This window comes from Aulonocara stuartgranti (genome assembly GCF_965226115.1).
Source record: "Aulonocara stuartgranti genome assembly, chromosome: 4".
NCBI classification, from domain to species: domain Eukaryota; kingdom Metazoa; phylum Chordata; class Actinopteri; order Cichliformes; family Cichlidae; genus Aulonocara; species Aulonocara stuartgranti.
The window spans coordinates 9,363,929-9,384,039 of record NC_138942.1 but is presented as its reverse complement, the minus strand read 5'-3'; the positions used below and the strand labels follow the sequence as shown (position 1 = coordinate 9,384,039).

Sequence of the window (20,111 nt, the reverse complement as noted above, 5' to 3'; positions counted from 1 at the left end):
TACAGTTCAGAGTCCCTCAGAGAAAACATTAACTGGCCAATAAAAACAAACCTTTGGGGTCCGGCACGCACTTTTGACCTGCACACATGGACACATTGAAGTTGAATATATAAGGGTAGTAAACTGGGTGATTGTCTTTGATTAGCAATTTTAGCAAATAAGGAGCATGATTAGCCCACTTCAAAGGCAGTCAGAACAAAGACGTGGCTAAATTAGACTTTGAAGACCAAATGGTTCGGCCAAATAATTTTAAACTTGAAAGCATAGCAAAGTGTGTGTTTCTATAAACAGCAGAATTAGAAGAGCCAGGCTGGTATGCTGATAAATTAAGCAAAAAAGTGATCTTTAACCACAGTGTTTGGTGTTTCCCTCACTATTGCCCCAGGTATTTCCCTTTGTTCTACTGAGCCCACATTAGTCCACATGTAAAGATTTCCATAGACATTTCCATAAGAGCAACTGAAAGCCAGCTTCTCTGCTTGCACAATAAGCTTCTCATGCATCAGTTACAATGTAGGTTGTGTGGCATTAATCACTGCTCAAAGCTTCCAGTGATTCTTTCTAATCATATATTTAGGCCTAAAGACAAACAATTCATAATGCACATAGGATCTCATGAAGCAAGAGCAACTTAAGTGCTTTTTAGTCAGGACTGAACTTTAGCTAAAAGTTCACCACAGCAGACAGAAAGTCAGACAGGTAGGTTCCTTTAAAGGCTATTTTAGCCTCATTGATAACAATTGATTCCAAGAATGAAAATATAAAGCAGCAGTACAACAAAACTGGCACAATAAATAGTGAAATGGAGGGAGACAATTACAACACAACAAAATCCCTTTTAGAGCTTCCTTGCAGACAGGATTCAGCATCCGGTGTCTTCCAGTCCGGTCCAGTACCTGCTGTAAGAGCATTTTCCCTCCTCATCCTCAGGAGAGTGAGATTTCAGTGCATTCAGCGAGAGAAAAGCAGGGTAGTTTGAAAACATCCTCACCTACAGTAAGCTGTTGCATATCAATTTAGTGACTATAACCAGCAGTATAATATTATTACATTTGTATATTCCATGCAGTTCACAATCCCTTAGTGTTAAGTGTCTATAGGAGATTACAGTTCAGTCCTGTCCATGATCAGTGATTCATTTTTTTTTAAATCACATTTTCCATTGACTCAAAGGATCATTCTTTATTCAGGTCTTTGCAAATGTCTTTATCTCATCATGCAGCTATGCATTTTTGCAGGTATATACCTCCTCCTCTCTCACACATGTCTGACACTCCACGTGGCAGCACCAGCGTACCTGGCAGTGGCAAGACAGGCTGGTGAGGCGCATGGCTGTGTTATAACCACGTCCGCAGCACAGACTCTGACAGCTTGTGTCTTTGGCGCACGAACGGCCACCTGTACCAGGGGAGTAGCGAGAGGGCCTGCAGAAGCTGGGGGAGTCTTCCAGGTAGACCAGGTCGGTAGTCCGGAGGCTCTGACCTTGGCGACGGGGGCTTGCGAGTTCGGTCTCCCCGGTGGCTGCGTTGGTGACGCTCAGCACTCGCACAGCAGTGTCGTATCGATACTTCAACAGGCGTCCAGTGTCATGAAAAGGAGACAGCTGCTTCCAGCAAGTCCGTACAGCACAAGAGCCGGAGACACCATGGCACTTGCAGGTTGTTTTCAGTCCGCTCTTCACTGCCTGGGATAAGATGGGAGGTTGAGGGGGGTAGGAATTGGAGGGAAAAAGGGAAGAAATGTCAGTTCCTTCACTTTGATTCATTACCTGGCCTCTTATCTGGGAGGTCTATCTGGCAAGAGTGAGACAATTTCCTGCAGGGTGCATAGGGGGTTAGGAGTGGTGGTCCGCCAATATGTGCCTTTAGCTCACCTCAGTCAAAAATTTGACATAATGGATTGAAAGATGCTGTTCAGCATGTCATATTTCACCCCGCATTTCTCACTTGGACAGCTCTTGCTATTTTTTTTTCCTCGGTGTGTTGAAACTAGCTCTGTCGGCTTCTCTCCTGCCTCTTTCCTAAAGCCTGAGGCAGAGGTGACAAACAGGGGCGAGTGGAATCTCTCCACCCTGTTTTTAGTACGTGCCTGCTCATGGAAAACATCAATAAGAATTTCTGCGCAAGAAGTGCCAAAAACATAATGCAGCATTTGGTAGTGGTGCCCCTCATTTAGGTTAATAGTTCACTGAGCTTGATGGTCAGTGATGAGAGCAATCACTCAGCCTGAGAGCTGCTGTCTTTGCAGAGGCCAGAGACAGGTCATACAGAGAGACCCAGAGGGTACTTCTAGGTACTTCTGCTCAGTTCCTCCTTTTGCAGGCATGAACCCCTCGGGGGCTTCAGAACACCATTAATGTGAGATGAGGGATGCCGACCACTTTAAGTTTTTGTTAACATGGCTCCTGGTCTCTTCTGGCCACACTGGTGTCAACTGAGGAAAACATTTAACTCAGTAAAGATTAGATAAGATAGTTGTGTTTTTCCTTTTTCTCCACATCAGCCTTGTCTAGGTGTGAGCTACAGGAGTAGGACCCTGGGGCCTGCTATTTCACAGCTACACAGTGGTGGTTATGAACATTAGGTGGATTTATGAAGAGCACAGTGATCCAGTAAGTGGAAAAAAATGCTTGCTCGTATATTAAAAAGAGGCCACGGTTATAATCGTTCTCTCTGAAATGAGACCTTTAATTTTCTGCTGGCCCGCACAGCAAGCTTTATCATGCCTGAAAACACCTGGCTCCAACCATCCCACAGCCATCTTGTCTCCTCACTACAACTGCCTCACCCTCTGCCTCTGTATTATCCGCTCGGGCCGATGACAGCACCAAATCAGAGAGCATTTATCTGGCTGGCACCATGAAAAATATAGAGGCGAGGATTACAGTTCAATAACATTTGATACTCGGGACTGCGTCAGAGGTGTAATTGTCAGGTAAAATCGCAGAACAATTAATCGAACTGAGTGTTGCTAAGGCGTACGTTTTGTCGCCTCAGGCTTCAAGGAGTAAGCTGTTTTGCTGCAGAATAATTGATGTAATATTTCTACACTCACCCGAATTCCAACGTTGATGTTGTGGGCATCCACCAGAGCCCTCAGGTCCTTGCTGACCCTCTTTTGGCCGAGGAACTTTTTGAGAAACTTGGTGCTGTATTTCAGGTTGTCACCACAGACCCCCCACTGCCACGCTTCCCGATGCTGGATCCCGGGGGAATCGTCACAAGTGCACCTCTCCATTCGACCTGAGCTGCATGCTTTGGCAAGTGCATGGGTCAGTGCTGCAGAGGACACAGCCAGCAGGAATGCAGTCTCCTTGAAAGCTGTGGCAGAGGGATCAGGGGAGGTGGAAGAAAAGAAAAAATATTTAAAGCTACATTTTTTCAAGGCTTTGGATGCAAAAGCTATTGGTGCTCTGAAACATTTGCTCTGAAAGAACAAAATTTACGACAAAATGCTTTTTGCGTCACCGATTAACCTTTTAAGCCAGAATGTTTACAGAGGACTCGATGCGTTGTCAGGGTTTACAACAACATCAGCAATTCTGCAAGTTTTCTTACGTTGCAATTCCTCTCCTGACATTTCCTTTTGGTTTTGCACTGTTATTTGCTTCACCCAGAGCCATCACCATGGTATATTTTGATCCAATTAATTATTATTTTGACTAGGAAGGATTTTCCCAGATGAAAGTGGGTAATCACGCCACCCTTTTCCTCTGGGAATGGCCACTTTCCCGAGATAAAAATAACCACAGGGCTTGAGCACTCTGCACCGCACCACATTTCTTGGCTTTCTACTCCCTCATTACCTCTGTGCTGACCTGTTCATGTTCTCCCACACGCTGATATCCATATGCATAAAGCTTAGAAGATCCTAAAGGAGTTTATGTGCACAGGAGGGATTTTGAGCTATATGCAATATGGTGATCCAACGGTAGCTAATCAATAGGTGTATCAAGCCATGTAAATTATAAAGTATTCAAGTAAGCAGCTTCTCAAAAACTTTAAAAGGTTGTATCAAGTCAAGGGGTTCAGAGGAGTTACCGAGTGTTATCTTGACACATTCTTTGGTATACAGAATGACTTAGGAACATTTTTAACTTTAAATGAGATGAAGAAAATTAATTTTGTCACTGGTTTTCTCAAGCAAAATAACTTACCAAGCTTTTTTTTATATACAGGAATCATTTTCAGCACTTTGCTGCAAATAGTTGAAGCTCATGTCTCAATTGTTTATTTAGAAATGCAACAAACGACTATTAGGAACAAAACAAAGAACCTGTAAAACCTTATAAACGGGTGTATATTCAGTTTCTATCTTGTACAGCATGTAATACATCTTATTGAAAAAGTTGCTTCCCTGTGTGAGAAAGGGGCTTGTAAAATGTTGTATTGTTTGAAATAAAATAGAAAATATCAGTTTAATTATTTCGTTAAATTTGAACAAGAAACCTTATTGTTTACAAACTTTTACAGCTGTTAAACTGGTGGTAAAACGTTTACGCATAAATTTTTTTACTGGTTCATTTTTCTCATTTTCACTTTTTGATTGATGAGCTTATGTCGACAAAAACATGCCTGCAGCACTACAGGTGTGCTTATCTATAAAACATCCTGTTCTTACTGCTCAGCCATGCACTGCAGGTAAATAAAGACGAAGACATATATAATTTGTAGTTAGATAAAAGAGGATTTCCGACTTTCTCAGTGACCTTGAGCAAGAACCCAAAATTGAGGAAAGTGTTAAAGTGGCTCACCTCTTTTCAGAAGACTTCCCCGACCATCCATGCTGCAGTTCCAGCGTTCGTTTCTGAACTGATACCGACACTCAAGGAGGCTGAGGCGCACCGACTCCCGAAGCGTCTCGGCTAAGCCCGGCTCCCTGCGACAGAGTCTCTTCTGTCTCCTCGTCAGAGTCATTTGTTCGCACTGCTTCAGGTGGGCTTTTCCTGATGGAGCTTCATTGGAAAACGGAGCTGGTAAAAACACCAGAGGTTCCCGACCTGTCAGTCTAGGATTATAGAAGAGGGGGAAAAATCACATTAGAAATTGTATGTGTGTGACAAAATACACCAACACTGCGTCCACAGTAATGAAACTATTCTGTCACCACTCCAGCATATGTTGTTATTACAAATGTGTTCCCACAACGGTATTTTCTCCCTCGAAGAAAATCCAGGAATAAAACTTTTATGTTCATTTACCTTAAAATACATTTGAAATTGCGAATATGGATTTTTTTTTTTGTTTCAGTGGAACATATTAGCGTGTACATGGACTTCGAACAGCCCTATAAAAATATAATTACGCGTGCGTAATTCAGCTAAAGCTTGTAAAGGTTGTGGCTGTGGTCACTTCTAATGATTTAAACAGAAAAGCCAAACAACCGAGATGAAATGTACAAGTAAAAGTTCATTGCCTGACCCAAAATAAGCTGCAGTGTGCGACAGAAGGATGCAGAGTGCAATGATTCGCAATAGGCAGGCGGTCCTCGGGAGCCTGGAGCGCATGATGCCGGGTTGGCGCTGTTCCTCATCTCGCTGATTCTTCAATAGAGAAAGTCCGTGCCGTTTGCTCGGCGCTTCTCTTTAAGGGGCCCCTCATGCACTCAGACCCTCAATCCGCTGCGCCAGGCGCCCTGGTCCGCTGGGAGGCAGGACTCTTAGGGGAGGGTACATCATCCTGCCGCACTGTCATTGGATTCTCTCAACATTGCTACTGTATGTTCCCTCCCACTGTAACGCCACCCAGAAGATGCAAGATCAGCTCATAATAATAATAATAATAATAATAATAATAATAATAATAATAATAATAATAATAATAATAATACAATTAAAACTTAATTAAAGTCGTGATTGAATCTAAAGTTTGAGTAGGACTGTCAGTTACCTGAAGCAATGAATAAACAGTAGAACTGTTCAGACATAGGGTCTATATGCATGATGATGGTTATCTAACAGCAAGCATCTGTCTGATCAAAGGGGCTCAGAAAGCAAAAAGATTTTTTCTTTGCTTAACATATAAGTTCTTATATTGTATTATTAAAGAGTATAAATTCAGTGATCCTGCAAACACACTGAAAGAAAAAAAAAAGGATTTAAAAAAACCCCCGCATGGCTAGAAAGCAAAGGATCCGTGTCTGAAAATAGTTCTGAAATTAAAGGACAGAATCAGACACTGAAGTCTGTTATTCCAATCAAACCTATTCCATCTGGTCCCAAACAGTCGAAGGAAAAAAAAAGAAAAAGAAAAAACAGGCATGGATGGAGCCCCATCTAGAGGATTTTTGAAATAAAGAATAAATCTGGGAATACAAATGAACGTAGAGACAATAATACTAATGGTTTGGTTGTGTATCTACATTTGATTCACGTTTAAGCTAAAGAAGGAGGCATGGAGGGTTTTTTTTTGTTAAGGCAGTCCCATCCTTTAATGGAAAAGTCTGTCAAATTATGTTGTAAATTATAGCTTAATACTCAATAATATTACTTTATCAATTTTTTATTAATTATATGATTGGATATATCCATCCAGAGGCCAACAGCAAAAGTCTTGAGTAAACCCTAATTTTTTTATATTTTGCGAGAAAAATAGGTGATGTCTGCAAACACAGGAATACAGTCTATACGGGAAAAACTGAATTTGCACAATACTGACCAGCTGAAAAGTCAATATTTGGGATGGTTGCCTTTATTCTTCAATGCAGCCTGAAATCATCATACTGAAAAGGGAAGCTGTTGCCAACCAGACACTCCCCATAGTATTGGTTTAGAATCTGGTGATACTGAATGTATAGTTCAATCAATATTGACAAGATTCCCAATGCCACTGGCTAAAATGAAGCTCCAAATCATTGTGGAGTCTCCACTATGTTTTGTACATGCTCCTCTCCTGAACTCCTCTGTACTAATTATGATTTGAACCAAAAATGTTTAATTTGATTTTTTTTTCTCTTCAAATAAATCAATAAATCTTGAGTCCAGCTGTTGCCTGATTTGCCATACCTGAGTCTTTGTTTCCTGAATTAGATGGATCAATTATAGGATCATCTCAATCCCATCTCTCAGGTCCTGTGTCAGTCTTTGGGAGGATTTTTTCTTTTTCTGAAGGACATGACTTTCAGAAACTCTTCATCTGCCGTAGATAGTTTTTTCTTTATAGGGTTTTTTTTTTTCAAGCCAGCCACTACTTCTTCTGTCCTCCACTTGTCTAGTTTCATCAAATTCGTTCAAGGACATCAACCCAGGTTATGTCAGATTTCTGGATAATAATCTTTTGGGAATCACCTTGTTAGTGATTGTTTATGTGTTTTCTTTGTTACTTTTTATAGATTCACCTAGAATTGTGGTAACAGATGTGCTTTTGCAATAGATTGCTAGTAACAAAGTGCCTATAGACATAGTTCAAAATTATTTATTTGCTAGGTTATTAATATAACCTTGCTACACAAAATAACTTATTATTTAAAATTTATTTAAAATGAGTGGAAAGGCAGCCAAATGTCCAAAGGAAAAAAAAGTTTAAAGACCTCGGAAAGCCTGGAGGATTATTGCTGAAGACTATGTTTTTTTAAGATACTGAAGACTTTTGCAGTCCTGCACTAAGCTTGTAATGTCACCTTCTCACCATTTGGTGAAGCAAACCCTCGATTTTAATGTTTTCAGCCGCTTCAAATCACACGAAGAAGAAAATGGTGACGAAGAAGAACACGACGTCGCCGGAAAACGCCATTTTGTTGTTGAACCGGATCGGTGGTGTAGAAGCATCGAGAAGCGCCAGTGAAGGTAACATTTTTCTTTTCATTGAATAATACTATATAGTTAAGCCTTATGAATATGTATTTCATTTGAACACAGAAGAAGGCCGCTGATGTTTAAGTCCTGCAGCTCGGTTGGTTTGAAGTTGTAGACGCTTTGAGCAGGATACTTTAAAGTTCATAAGCTGTTTCCTTAGCAGTTTAACTTTAGCACCATTGTGTTGACTTAAGAAGTTTTTGACCGCTGGATACACACCCTTATTAAACAGTAATCAATAACTGTATTAGGCGGTGGCGTTTTTGAGCTCACTGTGATCTAATTGGCTAATATTACGCGTTATTCCGCTGGTTCTCGACCATAGCACAGTTAGCAAGCTAGCGTCAATGAGCTGTCACTTAGCGTTAACGTCACACAGCTCCAACTCACCCATAAAACCTTAAAGGAGATTAAAATAATTTCTTTTCTACTGCTTGGTGGCTTAAAGTTGCCACCAGCGCCATTTAAATTGCACCAGAGCACTGAAACTGAAATTTGTGTTTATTTATTTTTTGTTAATCAAAACGTTTCGTCTTACGGGGGTTGAGCGGCTGACCAAACTGAGGGACAGGTTTGAAACACAGAGTTAAGTAATAATAGTCAGTGGTTTAAAGACACTTTTAAGAGTTTTTGTCACCCAAAGGTTCCCAAAAAAACCCCAAAAACTTCGCAGAAACAGTCGCACCTCTTTCATTGAATGGAAGGATGGGTGGCGCTTCACCTCTGTGATCCTGTCAGTCCTGTTTACTCAAAGAACTGCTTTACACCTACTGAACATCACTTCCTCATTCCTCGGACCAAAAGCATGATGTTTGAGGATTTATAGGAAGCTGAATGCACTGCTGCTTCCCATGAGGTTCTTGGAAAGGTCACAGCACAGTAACTGGACCATTTTGGATAGAGTGAGTTGTGAAATTTTCAAACTCATCTTTTTTTCCTCTTTTTTTTTAAAGTGGTGACGTCACTCTCCCACCCAGCAGTGACCATCCCTCCTTAGTTCGCCTAATTTGCTGCAAACTAAGCAACTTTGTCACTAGACTTGGTGACTTTTAATACCCCGTTAGCTGTCTTTTCCTGGCTCATAATGACCCTGTGTGGGTTTGAGTAAGCTCAAGAGCATGGTTAGTCCACTTGTAGTAATGGTGATGAGTCTGTCTTCGATCACTTAACAGAAATTTGTCAAATTTCCTGCTATTTATGACTAATTGATTGAAAAGGTGTATTTAAGTAATGCACTGCTTTAAAAAATGGAAAACCTTGCCTTCTAAGCAACCAGTAAAGCACATATAGACAGTGCTCCTCTGTGAGGGAGGATCAAACTTTCTTGCAGAATCCAAGTGAAGTGCACTTCTGCACTTTGTAACTTTATCCCAGAGTTTACATGTAAACACAGACATTTTTTGCGGTTATAAAATTAAGCACAAGTCACCAGCCTTTTAACGTTAATGCTGCTTGCAGGGGTGTGTATGTGCATCATGTGCTCAACCCAAGAACCACACCTACCTTTAAACTACCAAAAGTGACCAGGTATGAGTCAGCGTCTCAACACAAAGTCTAGAGTTGATGTATGAAAACGGTTTTGACAGTAGGCATCAATTGATACTGAACTCCCTTAGGTCCATAATTATTCATTTCATTAACATTACAAGACTCGAGTGTGCATTAACTGGCCTAATATAGAGCTGGAAAAAATGTTACTTTCATCTATTTTTATAAGATTCTGTTCCATTGCTAATTTTTCTTTCAGCAATAATTACTTACTGTAGGATAATAATTAATATTTTTTCCCACAGTATTTTTAAATAAACTAATCTTTAATATTTTTTTCAGTCTTTCAGCTCTTCAAAAAACCTTCAGTCTTTGAATGATTAGCTAACACTGTAATGTTACATAACAGAGAAAAGACAAATATTGACCTCTGATGTGATACCGTAAAGCTGTCTTGTTTCCTGAAAGGCTGCTTGCTGATTCCAGTATGTTATTCTACCTCTAATATTTGTTTTTCTCAGTTCATAATAGCTTAGGAGATCCTATTATCTTTCCTTTTTTATTATTATTTTTCTCCCCAAACATGCATATTAATATTTTGAAATTTAAAATTTTAGTGCTCATCTCAAAAAGCACTTTAATTTGTTGATGAAATCGATCACTTTTTATAGTGTCCCTAAATATCGGTTTTCTAAACATAATTAATGCGATCTGTTTGTGAAACTGAGAGTGGGATGCATCCCAGAGCTCAATGCTGAAAAGATAACAGTAAATTTAGTTGGCAGTAAATCCACATATTCCAAATCTCTCTGTTAAATCGGTCCTTTTCTTTTCCTCACGCTGGAGGCCGATGCATTAATGTCGCGGTGAGCTTGTAACACTCGATTCTGGTGTTTTGTTTTGGGGGGTTTTCTTGTTTTTAGACTACCGCTATTTTTATCAAGCCTCAGGCATGCAAAAAGTCGGTGTTTATCGTGTGCATTCAGTGGGCGTTTTGAGGAAGTTTTTTTGGCACTGTTAAATTCGCGTCTTGGGTTTACCACATTCTTGCCAGATGATCAGCAGGAGCTGCTGGTCTCAAGTACATGTTGTAGCTGTGAAATGACTACAAAATACTGTTCACGCTTACAGTCAACAAACGGCGTACATTTGACCAAACGGAAGTGCTCATATTAATCCAGCTGTTGCCACTGGCCACATTATAACTCAAGTTTTACTTGCGCTGTATGCTCACATGTATGCTGTGATTACAGCTTGCAGTAGTGTAAAGACAATGATGGGCATTTACTGTCTTTCTTTTCTAAAGAAAAACTGTAATGGCAATTTATTACATCTAGTGACACAACATGAGTCAAATATAATAACAGAAGTAAACCTATGGTAGTGTTTTCAATGGAATATAATTGCTTAGCACTTTAGTTCCACAGTAACAAAAGGAACTTAACTTTAAAGTAACTCTTCAGTTGAATTTGAACATTATTTTTATTTGTATGTTGTATGTATTTGTATATGTATGGTACAGCTTTTTAGCAAGTTGGTTAAAGCGCTGCTTTTCCACCATGTAACCTTATTGGCAGGTTTCATCCACTGTTTGTTTCCTGTCATACAGAGTCTGTCAAGCCAGTGCTGCAGTAGTGGTGCTGTAGAAGGTGTAAGTGTTCACCTTTTTAGCCAATAACCCGTGAGTGACACATGTCTCTCGCTTTCAGATATGTCTGGGCTTGTTGTTGTGCATACTTAGGAATGTAAACACATGGTACATGAGATCTTTTTTTTTCTTTTTTTATCTCTCCCTTTTCTTTTTTTTTTATAGCACATAAAAATGTAAATAGAGTGCACAGCCCTAAGCCTGGTGTTTTCAAAGCTACTGAGTGGTCGTCCTGTGTTCTGCCTGCTGGACGCTACACAGTGCTCTTGGCTGTGTCATTTCCAAAGTGAGAACACAGCAGATGCTCACAAGCTCCAGCTTTATGCTACATGTGAGAAATAACAACTTTGGGGAGTGTCTCACCGTGATCTGACTTTTTCAGTAGTTTGTGTGAAAACAACTTAAGCCTCCCTTTTTTTAAAAAATTGTATTTTATTTTTTTCAAGGGAAAAACTTAATTTTACTGACTAGAAATACTAGAATTTAACACTAAACTGCACTGATTAGAACAGGTGTGATCCGTACAACTTTCCACCCTGCTGGTTAAGAACATTTTGGCTTCTTGCAACTCTTGTATTTCTTCTCCCAGCTATTAAAGTGACCTTTAATTTTTTAGGTGATTAATCCTATACATACCCTTATCCAGTATATATCATTTATCCCTATTAAAGGTATAAAAATGGTATTTAAAAAAAGGTATAAAAATGGATCTCATCCAAGTTTACACCAAATAAACTGCTGAGCAGCACAAGTTGGTTTGTTCTGTCTCATAGTCGTCATGAAACGTTTTGTAAAAGCCCTAAATCAAGAAGCAGGGTTTATGAGGAATAAAAGAAATTTTTGGTAAAAAATTATTTAAGCTGCAAATTTACTTTATGAAAACAATATCTAGTAAGGGTGTATGGTTTCCTGTATGGTTTGGGTAAAGAGTAAGTTTACAGGTTAATGTTTCGATGACATATTATTTTTCAAACAGTATCAAATCTATGTGCTTACACCTGTGCCTCAGACTTTGAAGATGAGACCACAATTTATGAGAAAAAGCAGAATTTCTGGCATTTCAAAAGGATTAAAATAAAAATGTTTTCCCTCTTCATCTGTATGTAGTGAAACCTCACCTCAGTAGTTCATCTGATCAGGTCATCTAACTAGGTTAAAAATGTGCTGTGCGACATTTCACTAAACTATATTAGCTAAATGAAATCTCTTCCGTCTTTTCTAAGTAGTTAACCAATTACTCCTTTGTTATTAAGACAACCTCTGTCAGCTTATTAAGTGTAATGCTTTGTACTGATTCTTGTTTACCTTAGCCACAAGCTTGTTGGATACCCAGGACAAGCAGCACTGCCACTATGGCCTCTGTTTAACTTGGGAGGTGTGTTTGCAGCAGCCGTTTACTTGAAGGGCAAATATTGTTTCATTTTAGGGCCAGGAGGATGTTACAGAAGTGCTTTTTACGGTCATTAACACTGACACAATAAGGAATATAGGGAACAATAATAATGACACTTTCCTGCATGAGATTCTTGTAAGCAAGTAAAATTTTATTTATATAGCACATTTCTAGATAAAAAGATCACAGTGCTTCACAAGGTATAAAACAAGATCTCAGGGATCTACTGGGGACATAGGGCTGTAAAAGTTCAATGATGTAGGCTGGTGCTTGTCCTTGAAGAGCTTTAAATGTCAGAACCAGTATCTTAAAATGGACTCTTAATTCAACGGGGAGCCAGTGCAACTGTATAAGCAACGATGTTACATGAGAGTACTTAGTAGGGGTGCAACGATACACAAAATTCACGGTTCGGTTCGGTTCGATACTTTGGTGTCACGGTTCGATATTTTTTCGATACAAAAAATGTTCATGCATTTTTAATTTGTCATTTATTAAAATTATAAATATATATTTTAACTCAAAAGTACAGTTTTTAAATTTAACCCTAACCCTTGTGCGTGTTTTTTATTTTGACAGCGAATGCGCACCTGCGGACCACTTATGTGCAGCCCTGGTTATTTAGCTCGTCATATTGCAGCCACAGAAATTCTTTTGTCCATGAAACCATAAAGCTGCACTTTCTTTTTGCCTTATAGTCTGATTTGTCATAACTTCTCCGTTTTGTGGTAAGCTTTTCTTTGGCTGTCACTTCTTCACCCTGACCTGTCTTATTTGGCTCAGCAGAACTGAAATGCTTTTACACACGCACTCACATAAGCTCAGCGATTCTCTGCGCGATCAACCTCTCACATGTTTAAGCTGCGGGAGATTTCACTTGTCATGTTTGCATAGTAAGCTAACGATTAATAAGACGATGTCAGAGGAATTGGTGCACAAATTATCATCACTCACAGATCAGTGCTGTCGCTCTCTATACACAGTTCGCACGATTGCAAAGTGAAAGCAAAAAAACAAGCGCAAATTCAAACGCGACTTCAATATGTCACATATTGACAGTGGCTCACCGATGCCAATGACATAATTACCCAGCTACATTTCTGAAAGAATGCAAAAGCATCGACATATATTTTTCCTACAATAGCCCGACGGGCAGGGAAGAGATAGAATTTTGGTAGCCCGACTGAAAAAATCGCTAGCTCCGGGACGTCGGGCTAGCGATATTGCAAGCTCTGTATCTGATTGAGGAATCACTCATCTTTGGAAAAGAGAGTTTATTACAGAGAAATGGCTCTTTCCAAAATAAAAGCTATACTATCCGCTTCTTCTGGGCTATATTCTCAGCAGCATAAGGAGAATCATGTGCTAACAGCTGTCTAAATGACTCGGGTAAAGTTTGTAGCATGCATGCTTGTTGTTTTTGTCTGCTTCCACTTGTCTTTGCACTAGGATGATGTCAGCGTAAATGTGCAGTCATATTCGTTGTGTTCCCACTAGTGCTTTCAGGTTAATCTCGTTGAAATGACCTTAACGCCACAACACGGCAAATCTCCGTTAACGAGCTACCGCCGATCGCTCCGTGCATGGGGCTAGACGGCCAACACGTTAACGAGCTAACTGCGCTAACACGCTAGCTCCCACCCATGTAATTGAGCATTGCATGGCACATCCAACATACTGTTTTACTTTAGTCCATGACTCGCTTACCTTCAGGGTCATACGTCACATGAAAACCAAAATAATTCCAAACGCCAGATCTGAATGAGGTTCAATTTGCCTGTTGCAAGGAGAGCTTAACTTCTGTCTCGCTAGCTTGACCTGCGCTCTTCCTTCTGACTGTTGAGCGCTCAGTGGATCTGCGCTGGACAGTGCAGCCTAGGCGGAGTAGTCGAACACAGATTCACTGAGCGCTCAACACAGACAGCATCGTCAGAAGGAAAATTGATAAAATAAATTACAAATGTTGTATTGTTCGATACATATGCGTACCGAACCGAAAGCACTGTATCAAACGATTCAATATCGATACGAATATCGTTGCACCCCTAGTACTTAGATGTTTTTGTCAGAAGCCTTGCTGCAGCATTTTGGACAATCTGCAGACGCTTCAGGGAGTTTTTGTTTAGACATGTAAACAGTGGATTACAGTAGTCCAATCGTGATGAAATGAATGCACGAATAACAATCTCCAGTTCAGTATGAGATACTATAGGGCTCAGAAATGTTTCTTAAATGATAGAAGCATGACCGAACCAGAGATTTGACGTGGACATTCAGGGTAATAGCAGAACCAAAGGTTACTCCTAGGTTCCTGATAGATGATTTCACAAATGTTGAAAGAGGACCAAGAGCATTCATTATGTTAGGTACATGTCTGTCTGGAGCACATACAAGGACTTCAGTCTTTTCTTCATTAAGTTGGAGGAAGTTGTCAGCCATCCAACCTTAGATGGTTTCTAAGCACACATTTAGAATCTGCAGCTTAGAAACATCTTCAGGTTTAAAAGACACATATATCTGGATGTCGTCTGCATAGCAGTGGTAGCGAATGTCCTCAAAGGGGCTCAAAATGTAGAAACTTAACATCACCCTCTGATTAGGTTTGTTTGTGGCGACTAATTTCTAAGTTCACTTAACAAGGGGAAATCAGTTGGACTAAATGACTAATTTAAAACAAGAAAAACTTGGATATCAAATTAATTTGAGAACCGTTTATAGGACAATGCCAAAAACTCTCGAAACAAAAGCATTTGAAACCATTAATCGCATTCTTCAGTAGGGAATCGAGCCACTTAACTGTGCAGCACTTTATATCATGGTTTCCAAATGTTGCACGTTTCTTCCGCGTTTATCCACGATCTTATTCTTTCACTTTTAAAATAACCAACAATAATTATTAAAAAGAATTAACAAAAAGACTCTGCCTAGACTAACAGATTCATGGTGTTTCTGATCAACGATGGTCCATCTTGTGGCAGATGGTTGCATAACGTTGCGCAACAATTTACCAGCATTTGACGTCAGTGGAAACGTTTAATAATTGGATTAAATGACTAGAACGTCTGGCACGACTGACAGCAGCAACGGTTAATTGACTAGTTTCGCACATTCCTACTTCTGATGTCAGCACTTCAGCTGTGTTTGTGAAATTGCTTTTAGTTTGGTATCACATTATCAGAGACCTTGCAAACTGACAGTTTCTCCTCCTGCAGGTGAGACAAGATGGGAAATTTTGCTAGCCTTTTTAGTAAATTGTTTGGAAAGAAGGAGATGAGGATCCTGATGGTAGGACTGGATGCTGCTGGAAAGACCACCATCTTGTACAAGCTCAAACTGGGAGAAATTGTTACCACAATCCCTACCATTGGTGAGTCATCCCCCACATTGTAATGAGAATTTCATTGCTTGATACAAAACATTGAAATTTTGGCATTAAAAAAAGAAAAAAAGGCAACACACGGTTGAAACTTGTTTAAACCTTCCATCTCTCACTTTAGGTTTTAACGTTGAGACGGTAGAATACAAAAACATCAGTTTTACAGTGTGGGATGTCGGCGGTCAGGACAAGATCAGGCCGCTTTGGAGGCATTACTTCCAAAACACACAAGGTGAGATAACTTATATCTTTTCCATTTTGGTGTATAAGAATTAGTTCATGGTTGCCCTCAAAACTGACCCTTTTTACTTTACTTTCAGGCCTCATCTTTGTAGTGGACAGTAATGACAGAGAGCGAGTGGGTGAGGCGAAGGAGGAGCTGATGCGAATGCTGGCTGAGGATGAGCTGAGAGATGCCGTGTTGCTCGTGTTTGCAAATAAACAGGTGAATTTGTGTTTGAGAAGTCAAAGAAGTCACCATATTTAACCCCCTTTCAGATGAAACTGTGCAGGATATTCAGAATTCATTACTAGAAATTACAGTTGTACTTGTATCAGGTGAAGGTTATTGTATTTATTTGAATACATCTTAATTTAAAATCACTCGAAGGTAAAAACTACACATCTGGCTGCATTACCTCACAACTACTTGCAAAAAATATATAAGATGTAAACATCTTATACATTTTTGAAATGTAAGGTCAATAATGATACAGTTCGTGGTTTCAACTCTCCTTTTTTTACTTCAAAATAAAAGCAAAGGCAAATTATTCGAGGTAACCTATCCAGGGGACGCTTGTTATTAACGGTTAATTTCTGCACCTGTAGGACCTGCCCAACGCCATGAATGCAGCTGAGCTTACAGACAAACTGGCCCTGCACTCCCTGCGTCACCGTAACTGGTATATCCAGGCCACATGTGCTACTACTGGAGACGGTCTCTACGAGGGTCTGGACTGGCTTTCAAGCCAGTTAAGGAACGCAAAATGATCAATCACTGCCAGCTCTGTGCGGTGTTTTGGGAGATTGCACTGGTCCTGGTCTCACGCTCTCCTCTTTTTTTTCCCTCTCTATTTTTTCTGAAGCGTCGGGCCTTTTGGCTAGTGCTCCCCTGCATTTGTACTGTATGTGTGTGTTTGAGTATTTTTGGATGAACGGACGAACGACTGTGCATGTACGTGTGAGCTAAGTCGGAGCAGCCCTGCTGTGCCTTGAACACAGTTAGCTCTCAAGACATCTCATTCCTCCAGTGTCAGCACATCCAGAGGCACTGGTTCCCACAAAACAGAGAACAACACAACATTATTGCTGTGGGTCATCTGTCAAGAATGTTTAGAATCACAAAAACCAAAAGGTAACAACAATTAGGTTTTTACATCAGCCTGTCATATTAGAATTAAGACCATTTTCACAACTGTTTTTTTTCTCCTCTCAACCTTGCAAGATGCACTGTGCTATGTAACTAGTGTCATTTTTGGTAAAATAAAGTATAATGTGTTACATCCTGGAATAGTTCATGTTCTTTTGAAAATTATGCATTTTGACATTTTTAGGGACTGGATAAAGTTACATTAAAAAAATCTTTTAATTCCATAAACGTGTAGATCCTGTTGATAATCAGATTGTAATTGGAGTCGGTGTGTCTGTGAATCTTCCACATTAACTTCCTTAGATTTTACAAAATTCAGGTCACATCATTTTGCTTCTGATAGTTATCTGTTATTGCGTCTGTCTTTTCATGGGGTCTTAAGTTTTTTTTTGCAGAGGATTAGAAGAAGCATCATCACTGGGTCTACAAAAGGCAATAAATGTTGCATGTTTACATGTGTGGAGGAGAGTGTTGTAGCTACTAGGTCATTGGTGGATGTGTGTGGGTTTCATATACTCCCCACTCATTGGAACAACAAGGCCTTTTTTAGAGTTGCTCCCACTCTGGCTTTTTATTTACTGGTAGATTTATTTTCTCTTGTATGTAGCTCCTTGGTTTAGGGTCTCTTTTCTATTATATTTTCTTTTGTTAGTCTTTATCCACGCATGGCCTGGTGTGGGTTTTTATTTTGTTGCTCTCGGGACCAGTTGGTTGGTTTCAGGAAGGGTTCATTGTGTTTGGTTCAGCACGAGGTCACCAGAGGGGACGCGCATATGCTCTAGACCACATTGTCAGCACTGTGACAGACGGTACATTTGTACGACAAGTGTATCAGTCAGTTCTGTAAATGCTTTCTTAATGCTTCAGTGTTTTCTCTGCATGTAGCTGAGGTGCTTCTCTTGGTGTCATTTACGTCACATCGGGCCATTTGCACAACCTCATCAGCTTGCACAACACAGGACTGTGCGAAGACGGCAGTTTATCTCTCAGCTGTTACAGAGAACCCGTACACAAATACGCTCCCAATTGCTCATACCAGCAGACAGCTGAAGTGTCCCAGTAACACTGTTACAGCAGTTCAACCAGTGACATCATCTTTTCCCTTACACCCACTAATTCTAAAGGATCCCACATTTAGAAAGAAACCAATCACCCCCACATTCCTTACTGAGTTAAGACAACTCTAAGGTCATACCTACTGACCTCAAAAGGGAAAATTAATGTTCCCTTTTTGTTTTTCTAAAACTGGACTCCTTTTTTTTAAATAAAGTTTGCTTAAATGAATGACTAACCTTTGAGCTTTCTTCATCCTATGTATCATTTACTAAACAGCAAGAAATACAGATGTGTGTGTGCGTGTGTATATATATATATATATATATAAAAAAAAAAAAACCTGTAAGAAAATGTATTTTAATGTCATCCACCTGCTCTTGTTCAGATGTGAAGCTTTAATTTTCGTTTCTGTGAAAATTACATGGTACGTGCATATGTATTTCTTAATTACCTTTTTATGCTTTTTTTTTTTTTTTTTAAACCCATCTTGTAACGTCTGATAAATGCACTATAATAAAGAGATCTCTATTGTAAGTCTTTCTTCTTGACTTCTTTTTTTTTTTTTTTTTTTTTTTTTACAAATCAAGTCGGTGTGATTAAATTCTTCAAAAGCTGCAATGTCACATTTAATATTGCATTAAAAACTGATTAAATAACCTAGTTGACATAATTCTGAGGGTCAGCACAATATGAACTTTAGTCAAAATCGCAGGCATAGTTTGGGTTATAATAGCTTGTTGCTGAAATATTTATGGCCTTAATCATTTCTATTCATGGTGATGTCAAGAATTGTAATTCTTTTTGAGTCCCATTTTAATTAGGTGTGTCAACTGCTCGTTAACACAAATGCTAAGTAGCCTCACTCTACCAATGTTCAGATGGTAGGGTCAGAATTTGGTGCAAACAACATGAAAGCAATGATCCATGCTGCCTTGAATCAATGGTTTAGACTACTGGTGGCACAGCGGTGTATGATGAAAATTGTTGACCACACTGTCCTATCATATCAAACTGGCTCCTTGACCATGACGATGCCAGTGTCCGCAGATGGCCTCCACAGTCACCAGATCTCAATCCAACCAAATCTTTGGGGCGTGGTGAAAAAGGCATATTTGCATCACAGATGCTCTCGTGTCAGTATGGACAAAAATCTCTTAGAAACATTTCAGGAGACGTGTTGAATCTATTCCATGAAGAATTAAGGTAGTTCTGAAGGTTAAAAAATAAACAGGGGTCCATCCTTGGACTAGCAAGGAGTACCTAATAAACTGGTTAGTGCACAATTTTCAAGATTAAATTGAAACGTAGTCTTGCAGTTCCTTGATATCAACGCTGGAGGGCACACTTACAACACCATATCACTAACCTGTTAAAGCTCCTGTTAGTTACTTCAAAAACAAAGGAGGAAAAAGTATTCAGGGCAGTATGATTCATGCTCCTGCTGGAATGATATAAATATCTTTATGGTATGGAAATTAGACCTTTGTTATTTAATTTTTTTTTAAATATTTCTATTTTTTATGAATACAAATATGAGTGTAAAAAAACACACTAAAACCTAACTAACCACACTAATGCATGTAATTGACACATGTCAATTACATGCATATGAGGGAAACTAATGACCCACCTACCCAGATCAGACATTAATCACATATTCTGACAATAACAGAAATTATTTTTAAACACGCCAAACTGTCACAGGCTTAATTTCAGCTTGCTGAGTATGGCATAATGAAGACCAATGTTCACTGCAGGACAGACAGCACCAGTGAAGACGAGGATGTATTCCTTACAGTCGGAGAGCCAGCAGACCACTGTTCACCCTCCTTTTCCACTCCATCTGAAATTCAGGTGGCCAATTCTCCATAGAGTTGTTACCTTGGAAACAGCACCTTATAGAGAGCAACTGAGAAACGCGGGAGACCAGACACGGACTGTGATCCAGGTTTTCATTTAGAACATAAAGGGCGATCCGTGATCACGGCT

The 20,111-nt window shown here is 39.6% G+C and overlaps 2 protein-coding genes across 2 annotated transcripts; one reads left to right on the top strand and one right to left on the bottom strand.

Annotated features, from left to right (window-relative positions):
* Positions 1-691: 691 nt before the first annotated feature.
* Positions 692-5,640, bottom strand: wnt9b (wingless-type MMTV integration site family, member 9B). The gene is made up of 4 exons (XM_082531180.1): positions 5,421-5,640; positions 4,754-5,007; positions 3,055-3,320; positions 692-1,684 (listed from the first exon to the last, which is right to left on the bottom strand). Exons 1-4 carry the CDS (start codon positions 5,504-5,506, stop codon positions 1,223-1,225), a joined length of 1,068 nt encoding a protein of 355 aa, XP_082387306.1. The 5' UTR covers positions 5,507-5,640; the 3' UTR covers positions 692-1,222.
* Positions 5,641-7,675: 2,035 nt separating this feature from the next.
* On the top strand, positions 7,676-18,441 carry arf2a (ARF GTPase 2a). The gene is made up of 5 exons (XM_082530341.1): positions 7,676-7,783; positions 15,534-15,688; positions 15,819-15,929; positions 16,018-16,142; positions 16,526-18,441. The coding sequence occupies exons 2-5, from the start codon at positions 15,544-15,546 to the stop codon at positions 16,685-16,687; spliced, it is 543 nt and encodes a 180-aa protein (XP_082386467.1). The 5' UTR covers positions 7,676-7,783; positions 15,534-15,543; the 3' UTR covers positions 16,688-18,441.
* The last annotated feature ends 1,670 nt before the right edge of the window (positions 18,442-20,111 follow it).